At 39.0% G+C, this 14328-nt stretch overlaps 1 protein-coding gene across 3 annotated transcripts in view; it reads right to left on the bottom strand.

The window, feature by feature from the left end:
• The window catches only part of LOC122732648 (hedgehog interacting protein), a 141085-nt gene that overhangs the window by 24073 nt on the left and 102684 nt on the right, over window positions 1-14328 (bottom strand). For all 3 annotated transcript variants that reach the window (XM_043972929.1, XM_043972930.1, XM_043972928.1), the window contains exons 10-11: window positions 13391-13521; window positions 11247-11328 (exon numbers count right to left, since the gene is read on the bottom strand). In XM_043972929.1, the coding sequence (XP_043828864.1) occupies window positions 11247-11328; window positions 13391-13521 (213 nt within the window). The remainder of the gene's footprint in view (window positions 1-11246; window positions 11329-13390; window positions 13522-14328) is intronic.

The raw sequence follows: 14328 nt of genomic DNA, 5'->3' as shown, positions 1-14328 counted from the left end.
TTGAAGAAGGCAGAGACAGAACAAGTTATTTCAGCTATGGTCTAGTCAAAATTCACCTATGTATGTTGCAAGTGTTAATTCCACTTTAAATGGAAACTCAGCACTTCTGTTTTGAAAACAACTCTTGTTCCAACAATGGCCAAGAAAGGTTCAATGGCCTTTCCAGTTTTGTAAGCAGATTGATTCTGAATGAATGTGTTTGACTGAGCAGTCAGTTCAAAGGATGATCAAAACAGGTAGACCATGCCTGGTTGGCAATGACACTTTGGATGGGTAAATGAACCCAAGGCGTGATGTAGTCATAGGAGAAAGGAGAAAGACCAGAGAGGGGTTGCTTCTTGACCAGATGAAACTATGGACCATCACTCACAAAATTAAAACTCTAAGTATCTAAGTGGTCTTTAGGAATAAACATTATTTAATACTTTTCTTTCGTGGGATGTAAGACAGGCAGGGCCCAGTCTCCTATCAGAAAGGTCGTGTAGCCTTACTAAAGCCAGTGGAGAGACTCGAGATGTAGGAAAAGAAAACTGGAACTTTATTACTGGAAAACTCCATACACAGAATTGGAAATATTTGCCTGAAAAATTTCTTCTGTCCATCCTTCAGATAAAGCAGCAGATCTTAACGTGGATTAGTCCTAGGTTGTTGGTGACTTCACTGATGTTTGACATAGGAAATAAAATGTTGCCTATAATTCACAAAGAAAGGAAGCAAAAGGCTGAACTTTAAAAGGGCATATAAATGTGTCCAAAAAGCCATTTTAAAGTCCATGAACACAGTTATAAATCCCCCAATTTGGAAAGAACACTCTCGGTTTCATTTGATAATGTTAGCAATAATAAGCCATTCACTCAAAGTGTTTTCTTACTCCTCTAGTGAAGCAGCCTGAAGAGAGATGGTTATGTGCCTCAGGACTATTTGTCTTTCTTGCTAAAAGGTACTTTCACAAAACCACGTGGGATCGCTTTCAACGTGTGGGATGGAAAGGCCAATCTGCACTCCGACCCAGGGACTGCATTGTCTTATGATGCGTTGACTTCCAGTATAATCCCAAGACATTCAGGGGGTGTAATACCAGATTTTCTTTATTGCACCACAAAGGGGAATCGTGGCAGGTTCTTTATAATGCTACTAAGAGTTCTGAACAATGAGGCCGGTTTTCAGAACACCAATGGGGCCTCATTTGAGAAGCAGAAAATTCCCACTAGCATCATGTTCTTCATTTCATGCCCTCTTTAACAAATGCATTTTGACAAGGACAACTCAATCATATTCACATAGTCATCCAGACAATAACTATATGAATCCACATCTCCTTACAGCATTTGAAATGAATGAGATAGTTGAAAAGAACCTCTTAAGTGGTACGAAACAGTGCTTTCACCCCTTGCCTGTGATGGTCAGATGTCACAGCTCCAAGAAATTGGATATGCCCTTGGAAAGCTCCCCTCTAGCATTTCTCATAATCTAATGGATATGGGTACAACCATTTATTGTGTGGAATATTTGCTATTTTCTTTGAAACTTGGGGATGTCTTTGTGTAAATAACCTATGCATCTCAGTGTATATATACATACATATATGTATAAATGAATATGCACAAAATATAGATACGCTATTACAGACATGCATGTTAGTATATATGTGCACATAATATCATTCTTAGGTGATCATCTTGTGATAGACATATACACATATATTTGTGTGTCTGCGTAAATTTATATCTGAATCTACCTGCAGGGATAGCTACTTCATTATAGATATAAGACACAAGCATTATCTATCTATCTATCTATCTATCTATCTATCTATCTATCTATCTATCTATCTATCTATCTATCTATCTATCTATCTATCTATCCATCATCTATTTATCTCTATATCCAAATCATTCATGCAAAAAAAATTGTTTCTGATCTCTTCCAGTCTGTGGGGAGTTCAATTCAACTATTCTCAATGTCAGAAAACATCTGGAGGGCATTTGGTTCCTTAAAACACACTCTTCCTCACAGCATCATCTCTAGCTGATTTAAAAAAATAAAACATTATGAGCTGTCAGAGATGCTAACGGATATTCCAATAGATGGTGAAAAGAATTGTGCGGCAAATGTCCCTTTGCCTTTTAGACCTGAAATCAACCACTCTGAATGTATTCTTATAGGATCTATATTTGCTTATGACCTCTGGTCTTCAGAAATCCTGTCATGTTTGCAAACGAGTCCCTTGTGGATCCCATATCCCTGCTAATAGCTGAGAGGTCAATGGAGCTGGGAAACAGTTTGTAATACTGCCAGGGTGGTCATGAAAACAACACCTGCTGCGGGAGTCCTTGGCAGCTGGGTCAACAGGCACTGTGGGAATTTATCAACCTAGGGGAGGCCACTTGCATAAAACTTTGACTGATGAATTGGGAGAGACTGGCTTATTGGGCTAAAGCTGTTCTATTATGTATGACTTTGTCTTTAGCATGGCAGGGCTGCCTGCCTGCCTGCCTGACGGCCGGCCCCAGGACACAAAAACTGAACTGGTTTCCCCTTGGAAAATGAGGGGAAAAAATCAAGTGCTCAGCCCTGGGAGCAAGTATAAGATGAAGCAAACACAGAAATAAGTCAACTGCAAACTGGTGGGCTTTTGTGGGATGGACCGTGCAGGATGTGGGAGAAGCTAGTTCCTGTATTGGTAATAAAGGGCTTTTAGGATACAGCACTTCTGTAAAGTGAAATTCAAGCCTAGAATTTGCAAGGAGTGTTCCTTTCTATTCCTCTTATGGGACTGGTCATTGCAACAAAATTAGGTGACAACAGCAATGTGTTAAAATTTGTCATCCTGCAGCTAAAGTAAGCATGATCAAAAAATAATGCTGCTTTGCAAATGCTGCAAAAGATTAACAATGGGAATATTTCAAGATCAAAGACAATCATTTTGGTTTGCCTAGGTCTGTCCATCTAAAACGAAAGTGAGCAAAAAGAAAACAGTGTATATTTTGTCCATGGCTGTGATGAAATCTTGGTTGGAAGGAACACCTTTGAACAGCTCAGCATTGTGCCTCAGTTCCTCAGGTTTCCATCCTTGAAGAACTTGACAATGGCTTTATATGAGATTGATTTCAGTTTAGAAATAATTTGTTAGCAGTAAGACTTTGGGCCATGAAAATGCCCTTTTGAAAAAATGATATATTCTTAACCACTTAAAACTCTTCGTAAACTTTTCCCCTAATTTCAAACTAAGTAATCCTTCCTTAAAAGGTGGGAAAACCACCTGGATTATGATCTTCAACTATCTGGCCAGACAATCATACTACAATCTTGGATGTGTAGAGCGTCTTTCCTCTGAAGAATCCAGGGCTTTCAAAGTATATTATTTCACTGACAGTCACAGCACACAGTGAAGAGAGGCAGGTGCATGTTTTATAGACTGAGACTTGAAGGAAAGGAAAGGGGAAGCCAAGTGTCTTCATGTGACTTCTGCTAAAAGCTTCTTTAATTCAGAAAAAAAAATCCTACATACCATTTGCTTCTTATTAATAACCTTCTAAAACAGAGAAGTTAATTTATGTCTTTTCTGAGACTTTTAAGAATCTCATTGTTTACTGTCTCTTAAGGAACTTGATGTCAAGGAAGGTAAATAAGGGGCTCTTTGTGTGTTCATCCATAAGAGCATAAATTTAGGGCTTTGGAGACCACCTGGCCCAACCCCTCTCATTTGAAAGTTGAGGAAACTAAGGCCTGGATAGGCTAAATGACTTGCCCAAGATCATATAAACGGCAGAACTCAGATTTAAACCCAGGTCCTCTGACTCCATGTTCAGTACATTTTTTTCTATATATGGATTGGGGAGATAAGATGGTGTAGAAACGTTTAAGACTTGTAGAAGTCACTCCTATTGTCTTGTTGATTCGCCAGTTTGTGGTGGTACTAAATTCAGAAGCTCGGTGTTCAGTTTCATGAAAAAAAGGCAGTTTTCCATTTTCTGCCAAGTTCCTTAATACAGGATTAAGGAAAATTCAAATAGCTGCTCAGCTTTTTAGGCAAGGGTCAAGAAAGAGTTTTTGTGCTGGATTCAACTTGTTTTATAAGACTGCTGGCCTAGGGAAGCTCTTACATAGGCCAGGTTTTATCTGACAGTTCTGGAAGCTGATGGGAACCCTAAGTGCAGTCAGACCCTACCCATAATGCCTTTGGACAGCTTTCTCATTGAGTCGACTTGACCATACATGGTCATGTGACATTTGAGAAGGAGAATCATTAGATTTCATTCCCCACCAACCAACAGTATCCTGGGTTTTCTCATCCAGAAGAAGGTTGTTCCTTTTGTTTAATGTCGGCACTGTACTAACCACGTCCTAAGAAAACCCAGAGTTCTCTCACTTCTTTTCATCACTTCTGGGTGCCCTGCCTCTATGTCTCAGGGAATTCTGTATGTTCTTTTGCATTGTACTTTATATTTTAAAATAAAAGACAAAATTAAACAACTCAATTTTAAGTCTTAGAATTTTATAGTTAAATATTTAACCAGTTCTCCTCTCTGTGGTGAAACTCTCTTGTCCCTTACTGAGGATTCACTTGACGTTACTCATTTAGAGTCACAGACCCAAGCATGGTCCAAGTGGCTTGAAGTTTGGGAGATGGGATTCCTACTTTTCCTGAGATGACTTTAAATGTTGCTTGAGGCTTAGGGGCTCTTTCACCTTCTTTTCTCTCTTGAATGCATGTAAACATGAAGAGTATGCCTAACAATCATTTGAAATCAGCATTGCCCTTTGTAGAAGCAGACAATACTTTTGTGATGAGATATTATGCTGATAATATAATGGGAACAGGGGGGTGGTGGCTAATGGGGCAGCCTTGGAATCCTGGGTTCTGAATCTGCTTCTGACCTTTGATAGCTATGTCACCATAAGCAAGTCACCTCAGCAGGCCCTCAAGACAACTAAGAGTGCTCTAGTTGCATATATTTCACTATTATCATTGGTGGAGGGAGTTTCAATTATGTTTATGACACTGATGAAATGGTAGATCCAGACCAAAAAAATAAAAATAATCCACATCTCATTTTTACCCAGAACTATTAGGCAATCCTCATTTAAAGGTTACTCTGAAAAACTAGTTACTACAATAAGCCAACAGGATGGAGGCTATGTAGTGGGAAAATGGTCAGATCTAGGGTATGGAGAGACCTGTGTTCAAGTTTTACCACTAGAACTTTCCCTCTGTGTGATGGTGAGCAGCTTACTTTAGATATGTAAGCCTCAGTCTTTTCCTCACAGATGGCCTGTGATTATTAAATGCATGCAAACTATTTTTTGAATTGTAAAGGGCGGCACTGGACCTCAGACATTGACTAGCTGTGTGACCTTGGGCAAGTCACTTAATCTGTGCTTGCCTCAGTTTCCTCAACAGTAGAGATAATAATAGCAGCTAACTTGCAGGGTTGTTATGAGGATCAAATGAGATATTTGTAAAATGCTTTGAAAACTTTAAAGCACTATATAACCGCTAGCTATAAAAATGTCAGTTCTCATGATTACCTACTAGAAGCCAATTTAAGCTAAGGCTTTAATGTGGATAGATTTCTGTGGTAACAAGAGAGGCCACTGAGAAAATAGTAAGGCTTTCTTCGAATTTTGTTAATAATGAATTTCTCAGAGTGTGGGTTTTTTCTTCTTCTGAGTCAGGAAAGCTGTACAAGACGGTGCTGATGATTGGCTAATGTTTCAGGGGATAATGCTGTGCACATGCCGAAGTGTAGGCTTATACAGAACTTCAGCTCCTCAGCAGAGAAATACTACAATAATAAACTCCTGGCCCCAAATCAAAACAGCATGACGTTTCTGACCAATGTTTATGCAAACGAGGGTGCTCTGCCACAAGCTGGGGAAGTTTTAATTGATGCCTTTGCCTAAGTACAAGGACAGTGTCTTTCCGACTCTGGTTACTTCCCTCCTGAAACCAAACACACATCTTAACCCTGGCCCCACATATGAAAAAAAAACTCCCCAGCACCAACAATCTAATGGGCAGGTCGGCCTTTCGGGTACGTCACCCGGAGACCACCCTACTAGCGGAGGCCCCACGAACACAAAACCAAGGTCACACTGGTAATTAGATACTAATAATGGATTTAAGGTGTAAAATTCACTTTGACTCACACACCAACAGACTAAACAACCCAAATGAAGAGCACAAGAGCATGCTTTCTCCTTTGGTGTGGGAGAATATCACACAAATACCTGGAAGCAAACAGGCAGCGCATAGGAACCTGGATTCATAAAAGTCATCAAGAAAGCCACTGGAATGGATCACAATCATTGGAAACCACCAAGAATAAGAGAAACTTACATGTCAGAGTAACAGATAGATCGCTACTAATTTATTCTGCCTTAATCATTTCCCCAACTTGAACAGGTTATCAAGGAGCTGGTTTTTTAATTCTATCAAATGATATGCTGCTCTACTCAAAAGAGAGGAAATAAGAGAATTTTCTGCTGGGGAGGGGGGAAGGTATCTCACTGAATGTACAGTGACTGACAAATTAAGAGTGCCAGCAGATGATAGATGAGTGATATTATAGACGTATCGGTGCAATTAAAAGTGGACTAATCAGGACCAATTATTCTCATTAGCAGTAGCCAAGAACTTCCTGGCAAGCTGAGCTCCCTGCATCTTTTCTTCAGAAAGGATGCTGTGTATTCAGTATGTTGGCTTTTTTCTATGCCAGACCTTTCCCAAACCCCCCAGTTTCTAGAGATATCCCATTGAATGGTATTTATTTTGCATATATTTTCATTTTACTCATCAATATATGTGTTATTCACACCAGAATAGAACAGATGTTTCTTGAAGATAGGGGATTTTTCTTCATTTGTCTTTATATTTCCTCTGTTTAGTACAGTACCTGGCACATGCTTACTAAATGTTATTTGGTTGAGGGAAGGAAGGAAAAGGAACAGAGATACCCATCTTGTTAGCAAGGAAATATCTTTAGGTATATGCCACTTCCTTCTCATGAGCAGTTACCCAGAAAAGAGAAACTCATCAATATTTCTATGAGATTTTTCCATTTCTAATAATTTATTGACATATAAAGGATCTTGAAATAAAGAAAAATAAAAGATGGTTCTGCTCCCATTTAGCTGAAAGGTTTAGACAGAAAAGATGATGCAGAAAGCAGAATAGATATGTTCCAGCTAAAGTCTATCAATCACCTGGGGCCCAGTGAGAGTTGGCTAACTAGGGTTTTGTGCTTATATTGCTCCTGTTTGTTTGGTGTTATGGGCTTTTGCTTTTAATACAATGGCTACTGTTGTGATCTGAACAACAAGGTTCTCTAGGAAAAAAGGTTAGGAGTAAAGAAGCCCAGAAAAACAAACAACAAAAAACCCCCAATAACAACAAAAAACCTAAGGCTAGTGAAGAATTCTAAAGACACCAAAAGAGGTTTTGAGTTGTTCGTATTGGATTCAAGACAAGTATCAAAGAAAGAATAGGCTCTTGGATGATACAAATGGACAAATCACTCAGATATATATTTTTCTTTTCTATTTTCTCTTTGAGGAAAAACAATCTTTGGATTGGAAAGATAAAACAAAAAAATGTCTAGAAGGGAATGGCAAACCTCATGTAAATGAAGAGACTATTTTTGTTGTTGTTCAGTCATTTTTCAGTCATGTCTGACTCTGTTACCCTATTTAGTTTGCCATTTTCCTCTCCAGCTCATTTTATAGATGAAGAACTGGGGCAAACAGGGTTAAGTAACCAGCTCAGGACCACACAGCTAATAAGTGTCCAAGGCCAGATTTGAATGCATGAAGATGAATTCCTGTTTCTAAGCCCAGTGCTCTATTCACTGTACCACCTAGCTGCCCTTAAGGAGACTGTCTGGCTGCCTTTGATGTGATATAATGACTAGGTATGTCATTATTAAACTACATTATTAAACTACATCCTAGAATGCAGAGATAATGGCAAATGAAAGAGTTTTTGAAGCTTTGGAAAAGGGCAAACACTACCCCTATTTTCATAAAAGAGAAGTGAGTAAAGTCTGAAAATACTCAATCAGTGATTTTGACTTTTGTTTCTGGAAAAATTCTAGAACTTATTACTAGAAGGATGGTATGTGTGCTTCTAGAAAGGGAAGGCATCAGAAGTTTATCAAGAAAATGCCATGCTAGACTAACCTCACTTTCTTTTCTGATGTGGTAACTAGACTAGATCATGGGAATGTTATAGAAAGAATTGAATGTAAATATAAATTAATTTGAAAGTTCAGCTAAAGATTCTGTGGGTTTTCTCCACAATGCTTAAGGATAAAATGGAGAGATATGGTTTGGATGATGGTATAATTACATGGATTTGGAACTAATTGAATGAACAGACACAAAAATAGTCCTCAGTGGGTCAATATCAATGTGGAGGGAGTTCTATAGTGGGGCATGCCAAGGATCCATACCTGTCCTTTGGTTTTTCAACATTTTTTTTCAGTGAATTAGATGGATGCTGAAATGGCTTATTAAGTTTGAAAATTATATGAAGCTTAGAGGGACTGCTAATCCTGCAAAGATTAAATTTGACCAGCCAATTCTAATAAGATGAGATTTAATAATGTAAAAGTGAAATGGAAATTTCTGTTCTTGAATTGAAAAAAATCAGTTTCACAAACATAGTAGATACATTTCATCTGAAAAGTGTTTGGGAGTTATACGGGACCATAGGATCTCCATAAGTCAACAGGATGGTGTCCAAGAAAAGCTAATTCTATCTGGAGCTGTACTAAAAGACTACACAGTGTCCAGAATGATGGAAGCAAGAGATCCATTTTACTCTGCTCTGGTCAGTCCATATCCACAGTACCGAGTTCAGTTTGGGAGGCCATATTTTAGGGAAGACTTAGATAATTTGAAGAGTGTTTAGAGGATAGCAATCAGGGTGTTAAAGAACCTCGAGATACTTTCCTGTGAGGATTGGTTGAAGGACACAGGGATGACTAGCCTGGCAAGGAGAAGGCATAAAAGAAACATAACAGCTGAATTCAACTATTTAAAGTGCCGTCACGTGAAAGAGGGATTAAACTTCTTCTGTTTATTCCCAAATTATAGAACTAGGAGCAATGGAAGGAAGTGGTAGAAGTCAAAAATATTGATGTATGGGGGAGAGGGAAGACCCCTATTGATTAGAGCTATCCCATGATGCAATGGGCTGCCCTGGGAGGTATTAGGTTCCTTCTGAAGTAAAAGTTGGATAATGACTTGAAGTGTATATTGTGAGAGAAATTCATTTTGTGTAGGGGTTGGAGTGAATGACCTCTGAGTTCCTTTTGAGTTCTTTGTGTTTTGATTAAGGATTCTTAGCACATCAAAGGGATCTAAGAAACTTTCTTTGGTACCAAAGACCAAACACACAAGCGATCTATCATTTAATAAGTTTGGATAAATAATCATGTGAAAGGAAGGATATCAGAGTGGATTGAGGTGATTTTGGACGCAGTAAGGTCTGGGTTCAAATCCCATCCCTGTCAATATACTGGCTGTTTGACACTTGGCAAGTGACTTAACCTCTCAGTGAACTACTCTAGTCAATTCTCTAAGACTATGTACCATGTACCAATCTACATTGGTGAAGCAGTTTCTTCACTAGGAGTTCCCTATACCAATAAAATCACAGGGCTGGCTTTTAAAAAAATAAACCAAAAAACAAAGTAGAAAATAAAATTATTACTCTTGGCTGATGTTCTATCCTGTACCTCACTTTGCATAAATATTACACGGTACACATGATTGGTGTTTAAGTATATATAGTCTTAGAAGCTTTTTAAAACTTGGATTTTGTCCATTAAATTAACCAATAACTAATGGTTATTTGACTGATTTTTAATTTGCTCTGGAAAGCCCTGGCTTACTGAAAACAATAACCAAACCCACACTTAAGAGATTTAATAGAGTTCAAGTCTTCCCTTGCCAGGGGAAATGAGAAAATCCTTCTTTTGTTTTCATTCTAGTCACAGAAACCCACACAAGTGCTTGCAGGAGATTTGGGGACAAGGCTCTGATGCTGAGGTATGAAAAGTAATTATTCTGATTACTTTTTAAAAAGTGATACTAAGATAGACAAACCTCCTGCTGGTGACTGTTGTACTTTAGAAACGTAGGAGGATAATTGTGTGCTAGCTAAGAAATCTTCTAGTCCAGGGCTTCTTAAACTTTTTCTACTCACAACTCTTTTTGCCTGAGAAATTTCTGTGTGACCTCTGGAACATAGGTTTATAAAATAGGTATACATAACCTTTAACTGTTGTCAAATTTTTTGTGACGTTCACATTCATTTATGTTACCCCCTATGGGGTTGGGACTCACAGTTTAAGAAGTTTTGTTCTAGGAGAGAACAGCACTTGCCAAATATCTACTTCTGTTCTTTCTACAGCATCCCTTGCCAAAGTTAGATGATCCTCATTGTAGTTATATTTCCCCTAAATGGGGTGCTCTAATATTGATCCCCTGATCATTTAAATGTTGGAATTAATCAGGTCTATTGATCTGGTAATGCAATCTTGAGTTTCTTTTAAGAATAGCATCACTCTATGTGGAAAAGACAACCAACCAATCAATAAGTAAGTATCGATTAAGCATTCACCTTGTATCAGGCACTGTGCCAAGTATTGGGGATACAAATGCATTAATGGAAAAAATCTCTACTCACGGTGTTTACATTCTAATGGGGGAGACAAGGACAGACACATATACTCACATACCTATACACATGTATACACCCAGGTCCTGGTTAGTACAAATAGTGAATCCCTTGAAGTGGTCACTTCATTAGAATTCATACTACTTATTTCCATTGGGTTTGAACCAGCTGCACTATTTTATGTAATCATAAATTCAAATAATGCAAATTTGAATACATGAGACCACTTCAGGGGATGGTTTATTTGCACTGAGAGAAATTGTAACTGTAGGGTGGGAGAAGGAAGGGAATGAGAGAGAGAGAGAGAGAGAGAGAGAGAGAGAGAGAGAGAGAGAGAGAGAGAGAATAAATATAAATAAATATACAGTTGTTAAATACAAGGTAGTTTGAGAAGGTGACCACTAGAGGCTTGAGGGGATGAGGATAGTTTGTGAAGATAGAAATGCTAACATTGGAGATTACTCACTTTAATTATTTCCCCAAATATCTGAATAGACTTAAATAATGACTTAGAAAAGGATGATTTTTTTGGCTTAATGTTATATGAAGAAATGCTTACCTTTTGGGGTCCACGATTTTGTAGAGTTTTCCATTGTGAGCCTGGGTCATGCTTTTACTACTTGATAAAATGTACACTTCACCTATTAAAGAAATAAATGCAATAAGTGAAATAAGAGTAATTATCAGTTGCTGCCTAATCCCTTTTTTGTTTTTTGGAAGGGCTGTGGGGGTTAAGTGACTTGCCCAGGGTCACACAGCTAGTAAGTGTGAAGTGTCTGAGGCCGGATTTGAACTCAGGTACTCCTGAATCCAGGGCCGGTGCTCTATCCACTGTGCCACCTAGCTGCCCCCTAATCCTTAATTATAAGTGCATATGGTAAATATAAAATAAAAGATATACAAATTCTCATTTCAGAGCAGTTAAGGGGTACAGTAGATAGAGTGCTGGATCTGAAATCAGGAAGACCTGAGTTTGAATTTGGTCTCAGATACTCATTAGCTGTGTGATCCTGGGAAAGTTATTTAACTTACAATTACTTCAGGTTTCTTATCTTTAAAATGGGGGTAAAAGTAGCCTCCACCTCCTAGGTCTATTGTGATGATAAATGAGATATTTGCAAAATGCTGTGCAAACCCTAAAGCCCCATATAAGTGCAATAACAATAATAATAATAATAATAATAATAATAATAAACAAATATTATTATTATTAAAGAGCTACAATGTATAACAACATTATTTCCAGATATGATTGATTATAAGAGACATGCCATGCCTGGAATCAGGAAGACCTGAATTCAAATCCAGCCTCAAACACTTCCTAGCTGTTTGATTCTGGGTAAGTTACTTAACCTTGTTTTGCCTTAATTTCCTCATCTGTCAAATGAGCTAGAGAAGGAAATGACAAACCACTCCAGTATCTTTGCCAAGAAAATCCCAAATGGGGTCATGAAGAGTTGGACACAATTCAACAACAACGACAACAACAACAACAACAATAAGAATTGTAGGTATGTAGAAGGGTGTTCAGACAGATAATGAAATCTAATTCCATTTCTAAAGTGAGGATGTTGGCCCAGATGGCCTGTGAGATCCATTCCAGTTTTTTAAAAAAATCTATGCACCTGCATTTTTTGTTTGTTTTGTTTGTCTTTATTTTTTTTCAGGGCAATGAGGGTTAAGTGACTTGCCCAGGGTCACACAGCTAGTGAGTGTCAAGTATCTGAGGTCAGATTTGAACTCAGGTCCTCCTGAATCCAGGGCTGGTGCTTTATCCGCTGCGCCACCTAGCTACCCCAGACCTGCACTTTTAACTAATTTACACACAAAAGAAATTTAATGAATCTCTTGAAATGTTTCTCTTACTTGGGAACACATCTTTCCTTTCTTTTCAGGTACATATGCTTGTCATATTCATATTTGCATGGTAGAAAGTGTGTTAAAAATAAATGGGGAGGAATATACTGAGTTACAGCTGGGAATTCTGGTATTTGGGCCAAATTCAGTTGGGGGGGGCGGGTTGGGTAAGGACAGTTCAGAGAACAGTCATTTTTGCAATGTAATACTGCTTGATAGTCGGTGAAGGAGGAAAAGCAATGGGTGAGAGGATGCTAGAGAGGGGACTTTTTTAGGACAATTTCTGCCCTGGTTCTGTAGTTGCTCCAGACAATGCCCATGAGGGCAGGGTAAAGGGGAAGGGGAACAGGATTTGTGGTAAGTGATGAAAACATTTTGCCCCAGCTGGGTGCTGGAAAACCCCTGGGAGGAGGTGGCAGCAGGGAGAAGCAGAGGAAGGGGCTATGGCAGGGATGTGGGGGAGCAGCGATTTCTTAGCACTTGGCAACCTCAGGAAGGCAGGGTCAGGGAACACTTGGCTCCAGTGAGAAGTTACAGTGGTAGTGTAGGGGGAGAGGGGTGAGACAATGGCACAGGGGCTACTGAGTACCACAAAGTGCTGAAAGGGTGAATTGGGAAAGAGGCAGAAGCTGGCATCCTTGCCCCCACCCTAGCCACAGCTCTGGATATAGAGTAAGTGAAATCTACAAGTGGGCTCCCTTTAGCTTCCGTGGCAGGTAAGCAGGTTCATCATTGTGGCAGGAAATGGAAGAGAATGGTATCAAAACTGCTCTTCTAACCACATCAGTGAACATCTCAAGCAAGAGAGCCAGGAGGTCGCACCATAAGAATTTGCTTGTACAATACCTAATTCATCTTCTCCAAATCCTAAGATGTGACCCGAAAAGAAGCCTCTACAAGAGCCACCGTTGCCGAGACACAGGGGTTTTTCTTGCCACTGTTTGGTTCCTGGGCTCTGCTGAAGAGTTAGAAAATTTCTGCAAAGGAGACACACCAAGGGGTCTGTTATTGCTTTTTGCCAAATGACCATGATATAAACAATGAAAAGAAAATCCTCTGTGAAGAGCATTCTACGTCACTGGACCCTGACTACAGAAGACAAAACTGAAAACAGTGTTTTTCACGTGGTAGATGAATAAGACACATTCGCTGAATTGAATTTAGTGCAATGGCCCTTAACTTGTGTAGAACTGGGAAATGCCAATGGTGAAGGAAAATAATACTTGGAAGAGGATACTTTGCTTGAAGGGGGAAGAATACTAAGAGGGCTGCAGTATGGGGAAAGCCTCTTCCTTCAGAGCATTAGACTTCCTCTCTGGAGCTAGAATCCATGTTGTTTTTATTATTCAGAGAAAGGAACAGTGAACACAGAACTTGGGTCAGGATACCTCTCTAGTTCATTTGTGAACTCGTGGATCAGCTCTGCAACATAATTGAAAGCCATTCACCAGGAACACTAAAGGTCTCTGTTTGGGCCTCAGCAGTGTCTCCTCCAATCAGCCATGTGATGACTAGATTAGACTAAGAAAATCATTTAACCTTGGCTAAACTTAAGTTTGTTTCATTCCTCTATGAATTGAAAAACTTGTTGACCAAAGTCTCAGAAATTTAGCAATCACATACATTTAGCAAAGACATAAAAGAATAAAGGTCCTACTTTCCCCCCAAATAATTTTTAATATCCTTTTCTTAGAATTGGTAATTTTCCTCCTTCAAAGAACAGCCTAGGCATCACCTCTTATGAGAAGCCTTGCCTGATGCTCTTTCCCTCTTGAAATTGTCAT

Source organism: Dromiciops gliroides, chromosome 6, assembly GCF_019393635.1.
Source record: "Dromiciops gliroides isolate mDroGli1 chromosome 6, mDroGli1.pri, whole genome shotgun sequence".
Lineage (NCBI taxonomy): Eukaryota > Metazoa > Chordata > Mammalia > Microbiotheria > Microbiotheriidae > Dromiciops > Dromiciops gliroides.
This window is presented reverse-complemented; position numbering and strand designations above follow the sequence as displayed.